This window comes from Cherax quadricarinatus, chromosome 61, assembly GCF_038502225.1.
Source record: "Cherax quadricarinatus isolate ZL_2023a chromosome 61, ASM3850222v1, whole genome shotgun sequence".
Lineage (NCBI taxonomy): Eukaryota > Metazoa > Arthropoda > Malacostraca > Decapoda > Parastacidae > Cherax > Cherax quadricarinatus.
Genome location: NC_091352.1, coordinates 8,472,137 through 8,495,411, shown reverse-complemented (window position 1 = coordinate 8,495,411; position 23,275 = coordinate 8,472,137). Strand labels below are relative to the sequence as shown.

General features: G+C 37.5%; 3 protein-coding genes across 4 annotated transcripts; all 3 read right to left on the bottom strand.

The window, feature by feature from the left end:
- Positions 1-1,150: 1,150 nt before the first annotated feature.
- On the bottom strand, positions 1,151-4,049 carry LOC128699269 (larval cuticle protein A3A-like). 2 transcript variants are annotated; one of them, XM_053791871.2, is made up of 4 exons: positions 3,912-4,049; positions 3,492-3,557; positions 2,879-3,010; positions 1,151-1,544 (listed from the first exon to the last, which is right to left on the bottom strand). In XM_053791871.2, exons 1-4 carry the CDS (start codon positions 3,921-3,923, stop codon positions 1,476-1,478), a joined length of 279 nt encoding a protein of 92 aa, XP_053647846.1. In that variant the 5' UTR covers positions 3,924-4,049; the 3' UTR covers positions 1,151-1,475. The 2 variants fall into 2 exon arrangements, with proteins under 2 accessions (XP_053647846.1, XP_053647847.1); XM_053791872.2 differs by having other exon boundaries at positions 2,879-3,007.
- Positions 4,050-6,954: 2,905 nt separating this feature from the next.
- Positions 6,955-10,746, bottom strand: LOC128699270 (cuticle protein 7-like). The gene is made up of 3 exons (XM_053791873.2): positions 10,680-10,746; positions 10,039-10,176; positions 6,955-8,206 (listed from the first exon to the last, which is right to left on the bottom strand). Exons 1-3 carry the CDS (start codon positions 10,737-10,739, stop codon positions 8,045-8,047), a joined length of 360 nt encoding a protein of 119 aa, XP_053647848.2. The 5' UTR covers positions 10,740-10,746; the 3' UTR covers positions 6,955-8,044.
- An 8,968-nt stretch (positions 10,747-19,714) lies between these two features.
- On the bottom strand, positions 19,715-23,265 carry LOC128699503 (larval cuticle protein A3A). The gene is made up of 4 exons (XM_070098048.1): positions 22,960-23,265; positions 22,219-22,332; positions 20,878-21,015; positions 19,715-20,538 (listed from the first exon to the last, which is right to left on the bottom strand). The coding sequence occupies exons 1-4, from the start codon at positions 22,969-22,971 to the stop codon at positions 20,395-20,397; spliced, it is 408 nt and encodes a 135-aa protein (XP_069954149.1). The 5' UTR covers positions 22,972-23,265; the 3' UTR covers positions 19,715-20,394.
- Positions 23,266-23,275: the final 10 nt, after the last annotated feature.

The following is a 23,275-nucleotide window of genomic DNA, read 5'->3' as shown; positions in this document are numbered from 1 at the left end:
ATTTTTTTGTCCATTTGCAAATTTCGTATTTTACGAAATGCAGAGTTTTGTTAAGTTACCATTGCAAATTGCACGCTTTACGTAATGCAAAGTTTTATAATTATATGCAACTGTAAAATGCTAGATTGTTGCCAAAATAAATTGCGAGCTGAGTAATGAAATTCAATATTTTATCAATTTAGAATGAATGTTGGACCAGAAACATTTACCTGTTTTTTAGGGAGCTGAATTCAGTCATTATACCGTTGAAATTGGAGTGACGTGTGAACATTTGTATTTTAACAGTAGAGCGTTAACTGGACTCTATAATCACCCTAAGTGGCCCCACACTTTTTTTTTCACGCCGGAAAATTGTAGTTGGCAGTGAACGGAAGGTTGACAGAGAACGGTACGTTGTCTGTGTAACGAACGTTGGTATTATGGGGAACGTTGATAGTGTGTATAAATTTTGGTGCACGGAGTGTTGGCACTGTATGGAGCGTTGGCACTGTACGGAACGTACAGTATTGACTAATGTACGGACACTAAAAACAACCTTCACTGCTTGTTTAAGATCAAACACATACCATACTGGGAACGCTTGAAGACCCTCGAATTGTACTTCAGGAGCTTAGGCGAAACAAAGATCTATCACTGTTTAAACTTTGAAAATTTTGGAGGGATTAATCGCACATCTTCACAGTGAAATCACTCCCGACGAAAGCAGACGATGCAAAATGAAAGCAGGGGTACAATTAATGCACTACGAGATCATTTTTATGTAGATGAGCTAAAACTTTGCAGCACCCTGAATGGCTAAGGGAAATCTTAAGCAGATCCCTATCTGTCTTGAAGTGGGAATTCGGTACGTTCTTTAAATCAATACTGGATCAGCCGGCCTATGGTTTATAAATTGTAATGCATGCTGTCAGCACCATCTGATGATGAGGCCGTCTACCTGGATGCCTGATGATCAGGCTATCTTCCGGGAAGCCTGGTCTGGAACCCAGCAGTGGGGTCATTGACCCCCCGGATCTGTCTACTGGTAAACCATATATAATCATCACTACCATCACTTTTATTTATAATGATTTTCCACATGTAAAATCACGAGAAATTTGGACTCGGGTTTGTTCATTTATTTTCCAAAAGTTTTAATAAATATTGCAGATTTAATTTCGATTTTTTTATTAAATCATACTGAACAGTATTAGAAACGAAAGCGTTAATGGTTCATTTCATAGACACTTGGGGAATGTAGAGACATGGTGATGAGTAAATTAGTGTTGATGTTTAGAAAAATCAGTGTTTAGTACAAAGTCTTCAACTTTGGCAGCCGAGTGGCATTGTTCAGTTAGTAATTGAGATGATCACTAGCGTTGTGTGCGCGTTCAGTAGATAAGTGTGGGCGCCTGTCGAAGAACTTCTCTTCATTCAGTGGACGAGCGTTAATGTCTGAGGTCACGGGCATCGTTAATTGGAGGTGCGGTCTTGGTTCAGTGGTACTGGCCGGTATAAGAAACCTTGGCCTGGAAGCCACTGTACTTATCGGCCTGGTAATCCACCTACAGGAGAAGGAAAAGAGTATCAGTACGGTACTTGTTATCCTCTCTGTTTTTTTTAGTTTCACTCATTCTGAACGAACGTAATCTTTCACGCCCTGAAATTTTTAACTAATTCTGTTAATCATTTAAACGCCTGTTACTAATATTAGAAATATATATATATATATATATATATATATATATATATATATATATATATATATATATATATATATATATATTGTCGTGCCGAATAGATAAAATTGGCCAATTAGCAAGAACTCATTTAAAATTAAGTCATTTCTAAAATTTTCTCTTATACGTTTAAAGATACATTTTTTCAGTTATGTTCATGTAAAAATTAATAATTTTGTACCAAAAGAACCTTAGAAAACTTGCATAACCTTATTATAACATGCTCCATTTAATTTAGCCTAATTCTAACTAAATATATTTTAGATAAGTTTACAATAATTAATAATGAAACGCAATGAAATATTTTTTTCGTTAAGTTCAGAATGATTTTTGCGAAATTATTGCCTAACAAATCTTCGCTTGCCATATTCGGCAAGAAGAGCGTTGCTATACAAGTCAAAATAGCAAGTTTTACCTATTCGGCATGCATATATATATATATATATATATATATATATATATATATATATATATATATATATATATATATATATATATATATATATGCTTCGGAGGAGCTGGAGGAAATTCATGATCTTTAATACATTGTACCATTGTGTTATGTTTGTTTTCTGCAAATGTATTCTGTTTATTAATAAATGTTCACATAGAATATAAAATATAGGGGGTGGTAGGAGAAGAAAATATTCAAACAGCTCCGGGGAGAACCATGAGTTTTCCCTGAGGTACGTTTATTGTCTTCTCTGAGGATGAGGGTCCCCATTCTAGCTATAGAGGTGGTACCTCCCTATATTTTATTTTATATATATATATAACGGATATAAATGCTAAAGGAAATTGGTCCTAAGTATCGTTGTTTATAGATTAATGAGGAAAATAACACTCGAAGAGAACAAGGAAAGACTTCAAAATGAATTGAAAGGGTTGAAAGCGGGTTCAAGAATGTCACTATTTTAATTCAGTTCTGATAGTGTAAAGTAATTAAAATAGGAGAAGGACTGATTAGAGCAGACACGGAAGACCACCTGGTAAGAGACGCTGCAGTCAACACTCAAGCAGAAAGTTCTGGGATTAAGCATTTCACGAATCGTATCAATAGAGCATATAAATCGGTATAATTTCAGTGGGAGATGTAAAGCTAGCTAATTTAAAGAACTACTTTTAGGAATTTGAACAGATTCGTTTAATTCCTCAGTTACCGTCTGCTGGCGGCCGTCGGGTAAGTCGACGCTGTAAGTTCCTTTCACAACGTTGCCATCGGAGATCTCCTTCCTGCCGAAGTTCTGGCCGCTGTAGCTGTCCTGAACGCCGTACTTGAATGCGTAAGGCTGCTTTAAAAGACAGAAGGAAAGTCGGTTTCATTGCAGGACAACTGGGACGTTGTTTTCTATAATTTATTTTTTTTTTTTGTAAAAGAAGCAGTCGTGGTCAAAATTTCCATACACATATTGCACAAAATAGATTAATAGATACATTATTAAACCTCTCAGCCATCATAGAATGCACATGGAATATGTCCACAAATAATTATTTGGTCAAAAATTTGTGAAACTTAAATAATACTATGAAAATATTAAAATAAAATTACCAGTTGTAATTTAAATAATAAAAATCAGAATGAAATAAGTTTTTAAATATAAGTAGGAAAGGACTTATTGTATTTTTTAATGATATAACTGCGTACATGTGATGGATTAGCTCATCAGACATTGGTGGTATGTATGATGTGGTACAGGTGTTTGTGTTAACTGGGCACTTGACAAGGAAAAAAAAGTTGTCTAAAGAAAATATGGTTGTAGGAAATGAGCTTACTTGTTGGTAGTAAGGGTTGTAAGGAGAAGCCAGGACCACACTTGCCACCACCAGCAGTATCGCCACCTGGACACGTAGGTAAAATTTCTGTTAGTACAGTGCTCTGCTACACATAGGAGTTTCGATTTACGAGCAATTAATAGAGCAAATTTATTACACACACTGTATCCTGTCCAATTTGCTTATTGCAATAAATTCTGTAATTGGTGTAGCATGCATTCTTTATGAAGCACATGTAGGGTTAGAATGGCGCAAGATGAGCATTCTAACTTTAAATGAGTCTCTTATCTTTCGTGAGATGCAATATTGTGAAATAATCTCCATATATTGAGATCCTCCCTAGCTATCCAGCATCCTCAATACTGATGTGGGAGTGATCTTACTTATAGAAGCATTAAGATTAAAATTGATCTTACGTACTTTGCAAATCATGTTGAATTTTTTTGGGACGTTGAGTTAAACCGTCTTCAGCGAGTAGTACGCGGTGACTGATAGCTTACTCTCTTAAGGTGAAGAGGAGTGATACTTGGAGGTGGTTCTTCAGTCTTATATACGCCAGTCCTGGCGGCGTCTTGCAGCCAACACCCGCAGACATCTCATTCCTCAACGGGGAACACCCTGGTCGACCCCAAGCCTCAAGCACGACTTAAAAAATGGACAAAAAAGTAGTATTACTTAGCATGGAGTTTTAGGGTTGTAGAACAGTTGCGGAGGGAACAATGTTTATTGAAGGGAGGAGTGATTGTAATTAGTTTGTTGATAAATACTTTATAATTATCTTTGTGGGATACAGTATATGTCAGTACCTATAGGTTAGGTCTAATTTCTACATCCAAGGTTGTGATATATTTCAAAGATATTTTTCCATCTCCTGTTGACACACTAAAATATATCATATTTAATACTGGTTGCAGAGTACACCTTGATTCTGTAGCAGTAGTGGTAATAACGATGATTAAAAGTTTTAATAATTTTCCAAGAAGATATACAAGTGTTACTAGGATGGGTTGAAAGTTGTTTATTCCCTCATGTGTAATTGAGCTTAGTAATGCACAGCAACACCCTTATCAGTTACAAACAAAAGATTACTTTAACGTTTTTATGGCGCTCCTTACAATTAAAACAATAATTACTTTATAAACGAATAATAGTAGTCAAAAGTAGGCTTTTGTATTTCATCTCTTACAAGCTTTTTATTCTCGTTAAATTTACCTCTGTTTTTACAGACTTATAATTATACAATGTTTGTATTATACATATGAATATAAATAAAATTATGATTGTGTCTTATTTAGACTTGTGTAGCTATCTAAATATTCAAGAGATAACAGTACTACGAAAAATAAAGTTCTAAGACAGAACTATGGGAACAATTTAACGGTTATTTTAATCACGGGAAGCTCTAAACTATTATAGGTCATGTAGAACCTCTTTAATGGGAGACATTGAGGTTAGATCCAAGAAAGGGAAGAAGTCCAATTCCTTGGAATATAGGTCCCTCACCGGCATAACTCATAAGAAAGAATGAACACTGCAGCAGGCCTGCTGGCTCATGCGAAGCTAGTCAGGTCTAAGTCGCATCCACCTAAGGAAAGAGCACTGCATCAGACCTTTGGGGTATTTATGTTAGCCACGTATTGGGCAGATTAGCGAAACTGGAAAATTCCTGTGTGATTGTGAAATATAAACATCCAGTTACTACATTGGATTATTCCTAACCTAGCTTTTTATTATTGTGTATATCATGTACATTAAAAAAAGTATAATATACTTTCCAGAAATGTGTAATAGTGCAGTGTGAATGTTCAGATATAAGTGACCTAAAAGATTAAGTAAAGTAGAGCTGTAAGGCATTAAAGCAAACTACAATATCGTTAGTCACCCTTGGAAAGTCCAGGTAGGTTTTCTGTGATGTCGGGCCATAGCAGTCCATGCTTCCCCACCAATCTGGTAGCAGGTTTACGCGCTGCTTATGACTTCTTGTGTGACAACGTTAGTATATTATCACGACTCGTGGTGCTTTTTATTGTTTAAACTTGAAATGAAATTTAAAAAGACACTTTTCGCATGAAGCAAATAATTGATTCAAGAGGGAGAGAATGAAAATGGTGTTGCTGGAAGCCTAGTTTCAGGTTCTCTGGGTAAGTCCAGGTTTACCCAACCACTGCTTCTGGGGATAAAGGGAAACACCCCAAGTAATTCCTGCACCCACTTTTTTGTTGTTGACACCGAAGGTTAAACATCTTTTGACTCTTCCTCTTAGTGTGAATGTTGATATGTTTGTACGTACTTTCCGATTTGTTAAAAGTGGTGCAGTCAAGGTTTCCGATTTGTTAAAAGTAGTGCAGTCAAGGTTCTGGACTAAATCTCCTAAATTACATTAATATAACTGGTTCACGAAATCGTAATGACACGATTGCAAACAAACCATACCCCGACCGGGATTGAACCCGCGGTCAGAGAGTCTCAAAACTCCAGCCCGTCGCGTTAGCCACTAGACCACTAGAAATATACCTAGTTGGACGAATCTTATTGTGGCTAGCTGGTCTAGTGGCTAACGCGACGGGCTGGAGTTTTGAGACTCTGACCGCGGCTTCAATCCCGGCCGGGGTATGGTTTGTTTGCAATCGTGTCATTACGATTTCGTGAGTCATGTTGACGGCAGTGAAGGGACTTGAGCTAGAGTTCGTCACGGCCACGCTAGCTGGAGATTCGTCTGTAAAAACTTGCATTTGTGGTCACAGTGGTGCCTGTGCTAACCTTCCTATGGTGTAGAAATATACCTAGTTGGACGAATCTTACTGTGGCTAGCTGATCTAGTGGCTAACACGACGGGCTGGAGTTTTGAGACTCTCTGACCGCGGGTTCAATCCCGGCCGGGGTATGGTTAATATAACTAGTTTCTGGCCTCTTGGCCGTGCATGTATATGTACATGTTTGCAAATCCATGCATGCTAATATGTTTGTTGCTGCAATATTGTCAGCAATATGCAAGTTGAAGTAGAAACATTTTCTTGTGAATTTCATAATCATTGGAAGTCAAAATTTCTCTGTTCTCCTGCAGAACAACTGACCTCACAATTATAGATTATAGGGTCACGGAAAATGAAAAATTATTAAAAAATGCTGATTCGTGCCGCTTAGTGGCATTCGGAATGAAATAAATGTGTTAAAGAATTATAGAAAAATATGAGGTATGTAGGAAATTTTATGACTAACCAAATTTTAAATAATTAGGCAGCAATTTTTTTGAGGGAAGGGGCAAATGTCCATAATTTATAGCAGGAATAAAACTGTACGACTTAAAATAATTCTAGGTGTGTTTCACTCCTCTTGCATATTCAGTGTCGTTTTTGCATGTGCAGGTCACTACAAAAGCCGCTAGACGAGATACAAGCCCGGAGGTGAAGTGAATCATGTCATCACCGAACTTGGGAAAGGCCAAAGCTCGCTCACAGAACATTCTTCCATTAACAGCATGAAAACAGCAGATTTGCATGCCAGAGAGTTACAGGCTCAAAACCGCCCATTCGAAACCTTCATGAATGGAGGATGAAACAACAGTACACCATGCCTAGTAAAATAAAATAGGAAAATGTAAATAGCAGAGTACGTTACACGTTTATTTCATTACGTTTAAACAAATATACTATTTTAAACTGGTGCCCTTAATTTGGAAAGCCACACTGATTTATGTTAGTTACATGCTTGTCTTCAGTAACCCGATTTTGACTTCTAACCGTATACAGAATTCCAGTAGTAGGAGCTTGACTTGAGAAATGCTGTTAGAATCAGAGATACGTGTGGTCGATTGCTAGTATCGGATCCTCTTAGCTGGAAACCAATAGAAAATATCTCGCAGCTAATTTATTTTTAATACAGTACTATATACCGCTTTATTTCTTGGGACTGATTATTAAAAGGGTCTAATGGTTGTCAAACTGGGACTAACGCTAACCGAACATGATATAATCGTAATTGCTATAAAAGTGGTTGACTGGGACTATACGTAATTAACTGGGACTTCTGGATAACGAATTAAAACATGGGGTAATGAGTTGGGGCTACGGTTCAGCTTACTAGCACTAGCCGTAGCCATTGTAAAACTTGTGGACTAGAACTAGCGGTTAATATTGTGGATCTGTTGTTTAGCTGACAAGCGACAGCCTTTCTGGAACTACAGTTTAGAGGGTTAGAGCTAGCAGCAACAATTGTGGGACTACTGTTTTAACAGGCTAGAACTAACGATAGCAGTTCTGGAACTATTTAGCGGACTAGAACCACTGTAACCATTTCTAAACTATTGTTTAGCGGACTAGAACTATCGGTAGCCATTTCGGAACTACTGTTTAGCGGACTAGACCCAGCAGTAGCCATTCCGGAACAACCGTTTAGCAGGCTAGAACTAGCGGTAGCCGTGCTGGAACTATTATTTGGCAGACTAGAACAAGCGGTAGCCATTCCGGAACAACAGTTTAGCAGGCTAGAACTAGCGGTAGCCGTGCTGGAACTATTGTTTGGCAGACTAGAACTAGCGGTAGCCAGGCTTTGGACTATTGGTAGCTAGGCTGGGGATTGTAGATCGGTGCGGAGCTCTGGTAAGCATTCCTGGGCTTGAAGGTGACTGCCGGGCCGGTTTCGTGCGGGTATTGGGCATCGCCATAGAATTGCACGTTCGCCACGAACCCCTTCTCATGGTCGGCCTGGTAGTTTACCTGCAATATGAGAGGAATTGATAATATGTGATCGAAGTATTTGAGTGGGTGTACTTATCTAGTTGTGACTGCGAGAAAAGCTTCTGGTTCTGCCTTTCACTTCTTTCATCCAGCTTCTTCTCAAAGGTATCTTGATCTAAGGAATTGAAGGTACCCTGTCCTTGCAGCAAATCTGATTGCTTACCTTTAGGGGGGTCCCATAATCTCTACTCCTGAAACCGTGTATGGTTCTTTAATCCACGAACATTTAGTTCATTCCTCTCACTCCTCTGACTCTCAAAAAGGAGGGAGGGGGTAAAGGAGGTTTTGTGTGCGAGGGACTTGGACTTCCAGCAGGCATGCGTGAGCGTGTTTGATAGGAGTGAATGGAGACAAATGGTTTTTAATACTTGACGTGCTGTTGGAGTGTGAGCAAAGTAACATTTATGAAGGGGTTCAGGGAAACCGGCAGGCCGGACTTGAGTCCTGGAGATGGGAAGTACAGTGCCTGCACTCTGAAGGAGGGGTGTTGCAGTTTAAAAACTGTAGTGTAAAGCACCCTTCTGGCAAGACAGTGATGGAGTGAATGATGGTGAAAGTTTTTCTTTTTTGGGCCACCCTGCCTTGGTGGGAATCGGCCAGTGTGATAATAAAAAATATATATTTATTTATATTTATTTATGTGTGTGCAATAAGATCACAGTAAATATATATATATATATATATATATATATATATATATATATATATATATATATATATATATATATATATATATATGTCGTGCCGAATATGTAAAACTGGTCAATTAGCAAGAACTCATTTAAAATTAAGTCCTTTCTGAAATTTTCTCTTATACGTTTAAAGATATATTTTTTTCATTAATGTTAATGTAAAAAAATTTAATTTTGCACCAAAAGAATCTTAGAAAACTTACCTAACCTTATTATAACAAGAACAATTTATTTTAGCCTAATCCAACTAAATATATTTTAGATTTGTTTACAATAATTTAATACTAAACAAACACAGTGAAATATATTTTTTTCGTTAGGTTCAGAATGATTTTGGAGAAATTATTGCATACACAAATTTTCACTTGTCCTATATGGCAAGATGAGCGTTGCTATTTAAGCCAAGATCGCAAGTTCTGCCTATTCGGCACGACATATATATATATATATATATAATGTCGTGCCGAATAGGCAGAACTTGCGATCTTGGCTTAAATAGCAACGCTCATCTTGCCATATAGGACAAGCGAAAATTTGTGTATGTAATAATTTCACCAAAATCATTATGAACCTAACAAAAAAAAATACATTTCACTGTGTTTGTTTAGTATTAAATTATTGTAAACAAATCTAAAATATATTCAGTTGGGCTAGGCTAAAATAAATTGTTCTTGTTATAATAAGGTTAGGTAAGTTTTCTAAGATTCTTTTGTAGCAAAATTAAAAATTTTTACATTAACATTAATGAAAAAAATATATCTTTAAACGTATAAGAGAAAATATTAGAAAGGACTTAATTTTAAATGAGTTCTTGCTAATTGACCAGTTTTACATATTCGGCACGACATATATTTATATATATATATATATATATATATATATATATATATATATATATATATAGATATATATATATATATATATATATATATATATGAATAACAGTTTAAAGTTATACAGTAAATTCCTGAATATGAAAAAATATTTTATTTTTTAATGTCAATTCATGATCTCCCATGATGAGGAAACAAATTAACCCAAGAGGGACATAATCTATTAACGTGGTTGTTGTGTCGTGAAGGAGTGTAAAATGGTAGTAAGGTAAAAGGTTTTGGTTACCGTCTGCTTGCGACCGTCAGGCAGCTGTACTGAATAAGAGCCTTGGACGGTGCTACCGTCGGACTTCTCAGCTGCTCCAAAGTCCGTCCCGGCGTAGTCATCCTTCACGCCGTATGAGAAGTCGTAGGGGATCGCATCCTGTTTAGGAGGAAAGTGGCTCAAACTACATCAGTACACGATACAACAATAGTTCTATTTATGGCGAATTTGTATACTACTGAACCTTATTTTCTATAGAAGTGTTCTATCGTGCGGAATGCAGACAGAAATGCATGTTTAGTGCACATTATATAAAACTACTGTTGTTATAGTTAATGCTGAATATGTTCTTGAAGAAAACAGTGGAGCTCTGATGGTTAAAGTTGGTTATATTTTTATTTAAAACAAGAATCCACACTTTACTTGAATATCATTTTTTTCTGATCCATTACGAGACGAACTTGTTTTGTGTGTGTGTGTGTGTGTGTGTGTGTGTGTGTGTGTGTGTGTACTTATGCGCTTTTTAGCATAACATTACGTGATTTCGCTCTTTAACAGATACGAAACACTACGTGATTTGAGGCTTGGAAAACTTGGTGACCTTATTTATAATGACATTAAACATGGAAATTTAAAAATTCCTTCCATGGGTAGGGCCTGACCTGCTTGTATGTGTTCTGGACACCGTAAGGATCCGATGGACGAGCCATAGCCTTCACCATTACTACCATAACCAGTAGCAGCGTCACCTGTGGGTAATATGGAAAAGTGGATTAAAACGGTCACCTAGCCACAAGCTGAATGTCTAGTCAACCAGTACAATCAGTCTGGTGTAGCATTGAATCCTATCATTCATTATTATTAACGATTTGTTGAACGCGCGATAAGGTCGGTAATTGTTTACCCTGTCGCCGATGCATACTGTTTCCTTACGCTAGATTAGCTAAATTGAACGAAAATGTCTAATTTATTTAGTTATAATCAACATGAATAAATTACCTGCCGAAGGAGTATATTATCTTGATGTACGGCTTTTTTTTTTTTTATGTAGTGTTTTCAATAACTGATACGTCACTTAATATGTAATAACTATAATGGAAAAACGCTTAAGACGTTATTTAGGTAACCTGATCATCATTTCAGCTTGACCTGACTTAATTTTTCCAACACTCTGACTATATAAACTTCAGCCCTTGTTAGCAGTGTATAAGGAGTGAATAACGCCCCTTGACCAAAATGCTTTATAATCAATTCCTTAAGTGTTTGCTCGCGTTTCTTTTTCCTGTTTTAGTAATACGCCAGGTTTATATCACAGTAAATGCTGATTTTTATATCTGTGGTCATTATCAGTTTGCAGAGCATATGTGCTAAGATGGGTGATCCTGGTATTGGAAGAGCAGCCACGACAGTCAGTACTATCGGGATGCCGACAAGATGTGGGGGAAAAAAAAAGTCTACGTCTAGTTCAGGACATTAAAGAAAACTTCTTATCAAAGGTGGCTTTTCCAATCCGTTTCATGGCGAAAGAATTCTTTTAAGGACTGTCTTAAACTGTACATGGGTATTTTATTTTCCACACAAAAAATGAATTTACTTAAAATTCAGAATTTCTTGAAGGTTCTAAAATATCATTTATATGGGTAATTTTCATTGATGGTGTTGTTTGAGAATGTGTGGTACATAGCTACCTTGAGAACCATGCTGCAGGCTTGAATAGTTATGAAAGGGATTGTGAAGGCGTGGAAGGAGTGACTGCTGATGCTGGTGGCGCTTCGCTTTATACATCCCCTGCAGTGCTCCTGTTTGTCTGTGACGTCACAGGAACAATAAACAAAGAGGGAAAGCGATTGCATGCAATGAAAGGAATAAATCAACGGAGAGTGGAGTGATTGCAAGTAGAATAAATGACGTGCCTGTCCTTCAGAGTCCTAATATGTATTAAGCAGATTGTATGTGGTAATTCGTGTATTAATTTAAAAAGTTTTGTGCATTGCGAATTGTGTGTGTGTGTGTGTGTGTGTGTGTGTGTGTGTGTGTGTGTGTGTGTGTGTGTGTGTGTGTGTGTGTGTGTGTGTGTGTGTGTGTGTGTTTTATACTAGGTCACGTGTGTGTGTTTTGAAGGGATGTTGAACGAGCCACTATTCGTTTGCGGAACACACGTTTTTATCGGTCGTGTTTGCTCTAGTGCTTTGTTCACTCTTTTTATAAAGCCATGGAGGTGTAATCTGCTGACAGACTTCACTATTTTATTCTGATAGACCACGTTGTAGTATACGCCTGTCGGATCATTCATATGTTTTTATTTTGTTACGCTGGTGTACATTTATTATTATTGTAGTTCTTTGGTGGTCAGCTGATGTCATTAACCATTTTGTGTTGCACTCCTACACAACTGATCTTCGTCTCGTTATGGGCCAACATACCATGGCTGTTTCTCTCTCTTTTCTCTTTCTCTACTTTTTGCTGTCTCTTTTTGCCTTTTCTCTTTTCCCTCCCTACTTTTTTCTCTGTCTGTTACTCTTAATCATTGTTTCCCTTCCCGTTCTTGCATTTGTTCTTGCTCTCTATCATCGATTCATTCTTAATTATTTTATTTTGATATAGATGGGCGAATTGGAAATCGGTGCAAAGTACCATAATTATTTCGTCTGATGGCCAAATTAAAATGAGAGTAATTAGCTTTGACAATTTCAGTGTCTTAATTGGTGAGTGAATTGCAATGCATAACTATAAAGCGATTGATTTGTAATGAAAGTACAAAGACTTCATGTTTGTACTCCTAGCTTAGGACACAGGACGTACTTTTTCAGTTTTTACCAGCTTTTAGAGTTTTCAGTTTTGTGACCCTTCTAAAGAAGAGTGACAGGCGGATATATTCAGAACGGACAGGTTGTTAAATTAATAAAATAATGCAGCAACCTGATCGTATATAAAAAAATTTTTTTTTAGCCAGAAACATGATATAAAAAAAAGACATGGATGAGAATATTTACCTCTGCTGAAGGTGGAAGATATATTGATACCGACAATATGGATAAGAGGATGGATGGATTTATTCTAGGGACCTTGGTTACTTCATATATCCGATGTCCTTTCCTTCCTACTTTTACCGCCTTTGCTTACTATGGTACACTATTGTTGTGATGGGACACAGGTACACAAGTGTTTTGATGAGACGTAGGTACACTAATGTTGTGATGAGACATAGCTAGCATAATTAGTCCCTCTAATTTGGCAGTAATTTTTTGTCTACTTTTGCTACTGCTGGAATGAAATAAATAACTATCCAGTATGGCAACTTAATATACGAGGTTTCACTTTATTAGTATGCCTTTTCCCAGTGACTTGAGGAAACTTGTATATTAAGCGAAACGTTGTTGCAAATGTTATGGTACTGCAATACAAGGGCAATCGTGTCATTACGATTTCTTGAGTCATGTTGACGGCAGTGAAGGGACTTGAGCTAGAGTTCGTCACGGCCACGCTAGCTGGAGATTCGTCTGTAAAAACTTGCATTTGTGGTCACAGAGGTGCCTGTGCTAACCTTCCTATGGTGTAGAAATATACCTAGTTGGATGAATCTTATTGTGGCTAGCTGGTCTAGTGGCTAACGCGACGGTCTGGAGTTTTGAGACTCCGTGACCGCGGGTTCAATCCCGGCCGGGGGTATGGTTTGTTTGCAATCGTGTCATTACGATTTCTTGAGTCATACAAGGGCCTTATTTTATATTTAACTTTTCGCTATACACATTCCATTCCACCTACTGCTGCTGATATTGCTGTTATTGTTAATTGTTACTGCTACTGTTGCATTTTCCTATTGTTTCTATTGTAACATGACATTGTATTCTTGTGTATCAATAATAGATAGTTTTAACGCAAATTGAAGTTGAAAATAGTAATGTGGTTGAAGAACTCCTTAATCACCTTAATCAACGGAAAATATATATGAGAGTAATTTACCAGAGCCGGTAGATTACTGAAGGGAATGTATGCATGGGCGGTGAATGCAATCCAGGCGGACTATTGGATTACTAACGTGAGCTGGTGTTAAGACCGGATTTCTCTCAAGAAGCTCTGTAATCCAGAGTAGAGCTGAATCTCTCTCCACCTCTCTCTTTCTCTCTCTCCTTTTCTAATTTTTTTTTCAAGCCGGGCATTGCAGCCGGGTAGAATGGAGGGTGGGGAGAGAGCCTTCTGCAACAGTAGAGATATCGACACTTAACTTAGTCCTTCAAATAATAGAAATATTTACACAGTTCTCAGCAGATAGCGTCGATGTAGATCCTAAGGACCATTTAGTTATGCATATGTATCTCAGTGTTATAACGTCAGAATGAAAAACGCACAAATTCACCCGGACTGGAATACCATTACCGGTGTTAGTAAAAGTTAGGATCCATTGTAGCAAGTGAGCAGATGAGTGTGGAGTTTAGCCACTAGTGTGAGCTGGAGGGTTTGGTGTGCGTGAACTCACTTTCCCATCACTGTTGACTTGACCTGAGCACCACTGGTCCTCTTGGTGAGGGTAGATTCATCCTTCCGCGCTGGCATAACATGACAGTGCTCCATCTCACTCTCTCTCTCTTTCATTCTGGAGATATATATAGCTAACTCTCTTTCGTAACTTCCAGTTTGTTCTTCCTCCTATACTTCTCAATACTGAAAATCGTAGACAAGTATTTTTGTGGTTTCCTGAATGAAGGAGGAGAAAGTTTATCTCATTTAATTTTGTCTTGATTATAATTGTTTTAGTATTTAGAGTTACATGTTTACACCGTTTGCAGAAGACTGGCGACTCATACATTGAGAATGTCTCTCAGCGTATGTATGTATGTTCAGAGTTTAGCTTTATCTTTACTTTAGGAATTAAAGTATTCTTGATTGGTGCATGCATACACAAGTACACACACACACACACACACACACACACACACACACACACACACACACACACACACACACACACACACACACACACACACACACACACACACATATATATATATATATATATATATATATATATATATGTAATATATATATATATGTATATATATATATATATATATATATATATATATATATATATATATATATATATATATATATATATATATATATATATATAAAGATCACAGTAAACATGTGATATCACAATATGAAAAATATAGCGAAAATCCAATCACGTCACCACAGCAAGATTACACCTCACAGTCGCGTGACAACACCCGACTCTGTGAAGCACACCTGGTGACGTGATTGTGAGGTGTAGTCTTGCCCCTTATTCTGTTGATGTCTTGTTTTTTATTGTTCCTTGATAATGTGAGAAATCACGAATGCGCTTGGAATTTCGCTACTTTTTCACATTGGTTGTTTTGCATATATATATATATATATATATATATATATATATATATATATATATATATATGTATATATATATTATATTATTATATAAGTGTGTTCATGGGTATATTTTGGAAGTGCAGCAACTTTTCATTTTCAAGCAGTTAAAGCCAGTGGTGATGAGTTTTGGGCTTAAAGTATTTTACATTGTTTGGTGTCACAATCCTAAACTTCATCCTGCATTTTATCTAGCTTTTGGATGTATGGAGAGAAGGAAAGAAAAGGTGTGACAGTTCATGAAGCAAAACAAGCAAATAAAGAATGAAAGCATAGATCCTTGAGTAGTAGCTACCTTTATAAATGCCACTCGTGTTATTGTTATTTTTAAATCTAGCTTTTCATGCTCAAGCTGAAAATAATCCTCAAGGAGGTTGAAAAGTCTCAGTTTCACATTGGGGATGCTCTCTTGACTTTTGTGTGCCTTGAAAGACTGGCCGACTAAACAAGCTAGGCTTTAGAATCAGACCCACAACACCAAGTATCAGTGTAACCATGAGTTGCTGAATGACATAGCTGGAGCGTTGCGGGGAGGGACTACTACTAGTTCTGTTATGGAACCGAGGGTACTATTTCTTCTGCTTTTTTTTGTGTGTTCTAGATTTGCGAGGGATGGGGGGGATGAATATTCTATATTTCTTTGTAGTCATCACTTGCTGCAGATAATAGATATGGTTTCGTAAGATAATAGATAATTTTTTGAATAATTTAATGTAATTAAAATGTTTTCTAATATTGGTGTTACTATTACTACGACTACTATTGTTGTTAATACTACTTACATTATTACTTCTGCTCATATTACTACTAATTAAATCATTATTATAATTAGTATTAATACTATAACCACTAAAATATTAGCTTGTGCACTTAGTATTACTATTGGTTCAGCTGCTGGTAATGTGTAACCCCATGACACATATCTGGCGTTATTATTCATTATAATGTTCTGATTTGATCGACTACATTTCATTTTGGGTTAATATTGAGGCTTTGTTATAGGGGAAGTGGAGAGATCTGAGGTAAACATAATGGATCATGATGAAACAATTAAGCTGCCTTGAATTTTTTTAGCCTTGTTTAAATTGAGTTTCCAGTGTTGTAGACTTTCTAATTAGGAAAGTAGAGTGAGAGGTATCTGTGTAATTTAGCTGCCTCAAAACTCTTTTAACTTGCTGAATAAATTAGACCAATATTTCCCAACTGGGCACGAGTAACTGTGCTTTATTATCAAGGTAACTTAGTGAAATTAGGTACAAAAATTGTTCGAGAGAGAGAGGCTAGCATTTTTATGGGACAAGGAAAGGCAGTTTTTCTAGTATCCACGAAAGGTACGTACTGGTATGTCGGGAAAGCCTGAGTGTGTGTGTGTGTGTGTGTGTGTGTGTGTGTGTGTGTGTTTGATATGGTGCTAATTGACTTGCAGTCACGTACTTTTTACATAATGATTTGCACAAGTTTTCAGCCACACTCCATTGATATAGGAAATACACATACACACTCGATAGTGGATATATAATCGCTTAGGTTTACTTACATAATGTTTGGGGTGTTGCTACACTCCGGATCGCGTGTCTAGAATTGGCGTAATCGATATTTTGCGGGATTCTAGCTTTAAGGTCTTTCAAACCTACTCATGAAGCTGTGTAAGTAGTTTAGCTCCACCACTTCCTCGTTTATGCACGCAAGTCCCTCAGACTCAGAACTTACTTTGAAGTATCTTAAGCTCATCTGTGTGTTCACCTTGTATATGTCACAGTGGATACTTGTGTGTGTTCAGTTCTCGGTCGGCTGTCTCTCCGTGAGAAGTTAGATACTACTAAGTAATATAAAACGTAGTATACATGATAATATTCTCTTCATATTTGCAAGTATCATCGAATTATCTATATTCGTGTGTATATTTGTATGTTTATTTAATTATATATATATATATATATATATATATATGTATATATATATATATATATATATATATATATATGTATGTATATATATATATATATAATATATATATATATATATATATATATATATATATATATATATATATATATATATATATATATATATATATATATATATATATATAAACTTTATGTATGTACTCACATGCTTATCTTACGTAACAGTACCAATAAGTTTGTATATGGGTGTATTTATGTAATATACATGTTTGTATTATACATTTATACTTGCAGGTATAATGTATGTATAAATGTGTATGTGCGTATGTAAATGTAAAATACTTTTATCAAACTAAATACTTTTCGCGAGTGAACTGTTAGCGACTTTATGAATTCAATCACTTTTTCCAATTTAAATTTCATTTCTGTATTTCATTGATGGTTCAGTTTCAGTAATGGATGTTTTTTTTTATTTAAACTGAATTGTGTGAAGTTAATTTATATACGTACAAGTATTTATTATCTGTGATATAATGCCATCAACAAGTGTTGAGTATTTTTTGTGGGAGTCATGTTTTTGTAGTTGATATATATATATATATATATATATATATATATATATATATATATATATATATATATATATATAATCTCGCAAACCAAGCGATACAAGATGCAAAACAACCACGGGGGAGTAGAATGATAGCTCTAGGGCTAGGCCTTCTGTGTTGCAATCAACACATCATCAGCTGCACTCCAGTGAGCACGGTCCTCTGGGAACGTATTCGCATGGAAACCCTCCTTTTTTCTGCAATTTTGAAAGCTCCTGATGATGTGTTGATTGCAACACGAAAGGCCTAGTGCTATCATTCTACTCCCCCGTGTTTGTTTTGCTATATATATATATATATATATATATATATATATATATATATATATATATATATATATATATATATATATATATATATATATATATATATATTATTGTGTGTGTGTGTGTGTCTCTCGTTCCGAATAGGTAAAATTAGTCATTTAGCAAGAACTCATTTAAAATTAAGTCCTTTGTAAAATTTTCTCATATACGTTTAAAGATATATTTTTTTCATGTAAGTTAATGTAAAAATTAATTTTGTACCAAAAGAACCTTAAACAATTTACCTAACCATATAACAAGCGCAATTTAATCTAGCCTAATCCAACTAAGTATATTTTAAACAAGTTTACAATAATTTAATAACACAGTGAAATATTTTTTTTTCGTTAGATTCAGAGTGATTTTTGCGAAACTATTGCATACTCAAATTTTCGCTTGCCTTATTCGGCAAGAAGAGTGTTGCTATTTAAGCCATAATCGCAAGTTTTTCCTATTCGGCTGCACCACAGCCCGGCTGATCAGGAACTGACTTGATGTACTACCACTATTCCTCTTGAACACAACCACAGGTTCATTGGTACTTCCCCTTACGCATGCAGGCAGTGTGTTTAAGAATCTTGGTCCCCTTATGCTTGTTGAAAGAATGGTATATTCAGTATTGTTTATCGTTCGAATTTTCTCTTAACTAGGCATATGAATAATGGATGACTTATGCGAATAATTAGTGTATACGAAGAAAAAAACCTTTTTGTTGTGTATAAATGAAATTACGCATTATGGGTGACATGTTAAATTCTGAGTATTAATTATAGTATTAATCCGTAAAGCTCCACTCTGTCACCCCAGAGAGAGAGAGAGAGAGAGAGAGAGAGAGAGAGAGAGAGAGAGAGAGAGAGAGAGAGAGAGAGAGAGAATGAATCAGGTTCAGATAGGCTCGCTAGGACGGGTCCTGGCCCGGGTCTTCTCCATGTGGTGACCCGGCAGAGATATATACAAACAAAACATACAGACAAACAGTCAGAGAGACGCACCCGTGCTTTCCTGTGCGTTAATTTATATATAAGTGTATGCTCATACGTGTATACATTCAACATTAAAAGTTTATGCATAAATCATCATACTGCAGAGGGTAATAAAGAACTTAGTAATAATATATATTTATTAGAGTTTAAAATTCCAGGATGACTAGCAAGATGTTAGTTTACGTTTTGTGGTCACTGATAGTCCAGCTGGGGTCTGATAGTCCAGCTGGGGTCTCTGATAGTCCAGCTGGGGTCTCTGATAGTTCAGCTGGGGTCTCTGATAGTCCAGCTGGGGTCTCTGATAGTCCAGCTGGGGTCTCTGATAGTTCAGCTGGGGTCTCTGATAGTCCAGCTGGGGTCTCTGATAGTTCAGCTGGGGTCTCTGATAGTCCAGCTGGGGTCTCTGATAGTCCAGCTGGGGTCTCTGATAGTCCAGCTGGGGTCTCTGATAGTCCAGCTGGGGTCTCTGATAGTCCAGCTGGGGTCACTGATAGTCCAGCTGGGGTCTCTGATAGTCCAGCTGGGGTCTCTGATAGTCCAGCTGGGGTCACTGATAGTCCAGCTGGGGTCTCTGATAGTCCAGCTGGGGTCTCTGATAGTCCAGCTGGGGTCTCACTGATAGTCCAGCTGGGATCTCTGATAGTTCAGCTGGGGTCTCTGATAGTCCAGCTGGGGTCTCACTGATAGTCCAGCTGGGGTCTCACTGATAGTCCAGCTGGGGGCCTCACTGATAGTCTAGCTGGGGTCTCACTGATAGTCCAGCTGGTGTTCTCACTGATAGTCCAGCTGGTGTTCTCACTGATAGTCCAGCTGGGGTCTCACTGAAAGTCCAGCTGGGGGCCTCACTGATAGTCCAGCTGGGGTCTCAATGATAGTCCAGCTGGGATCTTACTGATAGTCCAGCTGGGGTCTCTGATAGGCCAGCTGGGGTCTCACTGATAGTCTAGCTGGGGTCTCACTGATAGTCCAGCTGGGGTCTCACTGATAGTCCAGCTGGGGTCTTACTGATAGTCCAGCTGGGAACTTACTGATAGTCCAGCTGGGGTCTCACTGATAGTCCAGCTGAGGATCTCACCGATAGTCCAGCTGGGGTCTCACTGATAGTCCAGCTGGGGTCTCATTGATAGTCTAGCTGGGGATTTCACTGATAGTCCAGCTGGATGTCTCACTGATAGTCCAGCTGGGGTCGGTAGGCGCTGGTCAGTGGCCTAAAGGTGATAGGGGGACCATAGACTTGAGGGTGTTGTGCCTGGCCCTTGTAGGTGACCTGAGCCAGGTAGCCGCCGTAGGGGTCGGCCACGTAGCTCACCTGGCAGTAGAACAAGGTGATATTATTCAGACAGGGAGGTTGGTGGTGGTTGCGCTTTGCCACAGCCCACACTAAAATAATATTAGCACTGTATAATCCTCATTCTCTCTCTCTCTCTTTTCTCTTTCTCATATATATAGGGAGGTACCACCTCTAGAACTGTCCTGGGGACCTTCATCCTCAGAGAAAAGAATAAACTTGCTTCAGGGAAAACTCAAGGTTCTCCCTGAAGATGTTTTAGAATTTTCTCCTGCCAACCCCTATATTTAATATATATTATATTTAAAGATAAAATACATTGAGAAAACAATATATATATAGTATGTGTGCTCCCCTTACCGTCTGCCTACGACCGTCTGGGAGTGCCACACTGTACGACCCCTTGACGTTGGCTCCGTCGGACTTCTCGTTGTGGTCGTAGTCCGTGCCCACGTAGTCGTCTTTGATCGCGTACGAGAAATGGTAGGTCACTGGATCCTGCGGAAGGCACCATAATTTTAAGTTAAAGATTCCTATAGGGAAGTGTAGGGGGCTTGGAGTTCCAGAGTCCTGTGCAGGGAAACTTTAGCTGTAAGTGATTAATTGTCATTATGTACTCTATGAAGCGATAAACCCAAATGGGCCTTTCAATGCAAGGATTGGTTCAGGCCCGATTCACCGTAAGCCGCTAATTGGCAATCATATCGAAAAAATTAGGATATAGATAAAACGCACAGGAAGAATTGCTTGGCATCGGATTGCGTTGAGGCGTAACTCATTGCGGGCCAGACATAACACTTGGATAAAGCACGCAGAGAACCTTATGTTAGGAATATTATGTTAGGAAGCAAAGAATCTTGTGTTAGGAAACAAAGAATATTGTGTTTCAAAGAGTCGTGTGGTCAGAAACCATGCGTTAATATCATTCGCTGTGTCTACTAGCGGGTGACTCAATACTTACAACTACGTACCTACGTGTAAGGTGTTCCGGGGGTCAACGACCCCGAGGCCCAGTCCTTGACTAGACCCACAAATCTCCAGCGCCCCTGGTCATCCCTCATACAGTCACATTATCGTACGTATGAGGTAAGACTACAGACTCGTAGGAATCCTTTCCCATTTTGGAAACCTTCCTCTGAAAGAAATCTTTCCCTAGACTAGAAATCCTTCCTCAGAAAGAAGTCCTTCTCCTCTGTTTTCCAGATTGAAATCCTTTTCCAGATAGAAATCCTCACTGGGAAGGAAACCTTTTAGAAATCATTGCTCACAGAAAAAAATAGTTCCCCAGAAAGAATCCTCTTCTCGCCAGGAGCTTTATCAAGGACTGATAAAGAGCTTTATTTTGGCTTGATGAAAGCTTTGTTAAGGATTTATAGAGCTGTACAGGGTTATATGGAGAGATGTATCAAGGCTTGATAACTTTTTCAAGGCTTGATAAGAGCTTAATGAAGGATTTATGGAGAGCTGTATCAAGGTTTTGTGGAGAACTTTATCCAGGCTTGGTAAAACTAAAGGCGAGTGAAACGTAGCTTAAATAAAATATCCAGACGTCACACATGCAACCACTTACCTAAATTCACCTGGCACTTGTGCACAACACATACTTTCACCTCGCAAGTGTAGTAACCACTTAGGGCGCAGTTTTCTATACTAAGCCACCTGCATGCGGTTGTGAACGTTGGAAAATGTTAGTCCACTCACATGTTGATAGGCAGGTCGGGCGTAAACACGAGCAGCTGGACCGTAGGGTGTGTCTTGTGGCAGTGTTGTCACCGTGCCTGTCACTATGGCTGTCACCACACCCATTAAGCCTGCCTGTAACAACCGCCAGAAATAAGTAGCAGAGTTGCTCTGATTCAAGTGATGAGACTATTGTGAGATTTGTGGGAAAAAAGCAAATTTATGTATGGTAATTGCAGTATAATACACCTTATTGCATTTGCCAGTTTACTCTTCCAATACCTACTATTACGGGCTATAAACACTATTGTTACTTCTCTTTACTATACCATTTATCCCCCATTGTCTCACTAACCCCATCATTTATCACAGTCATTCTGAAGTTTATCCTACAGGGTATGATAAATTGTCAACTTTATACGATACAAAATATATATCTTGAAATAAATGCATGTATATAACATACATTTATATATATATATATATATATATATATATATATATATATATATATATATATATATATATATATATATATATATATATATATATATAATGTATGTTATATACGTGCATTTATTTCAAGATATATTTTTTGTATCATATAAAGATGACAATTTATCATACCCTGTAGGATAAACTTCAGAATAACTGTGTTGGCACCAGTTTGACCTACGAATTATTTCTTGTTTTATCTTTTTTTTTTTTTTTTTTTTGTAACGCAGGTCAACAATATTAAGAGTGTCAATTTTTGAAAAATACCTTGCAGAGCATCTTGCTGTGATCACAGATGATGAGCTGTGACTGCCATCTCAAGGGAGGTGACACTTGCTTTTATGTCTTATCACCTTTCTTTGACATCTGACCTTTGTCGTTATTAGCTAGTGTCATAGGATTATATTAAGTGGGAGAGGGAGGAGAAAGGAAGTCAGAAGATCAGGAAGTTGGTTCGCAGGCTTCACTTAGCGTCTATTGCAAGCATAATGTGGCTAAGTTCACGAAATTGCTTTACGAAACCAGGCGTGGTCTGAGGCCTGTTGAGCGCTGCAAGACGGAAGACGACCAGCAATAAACCATC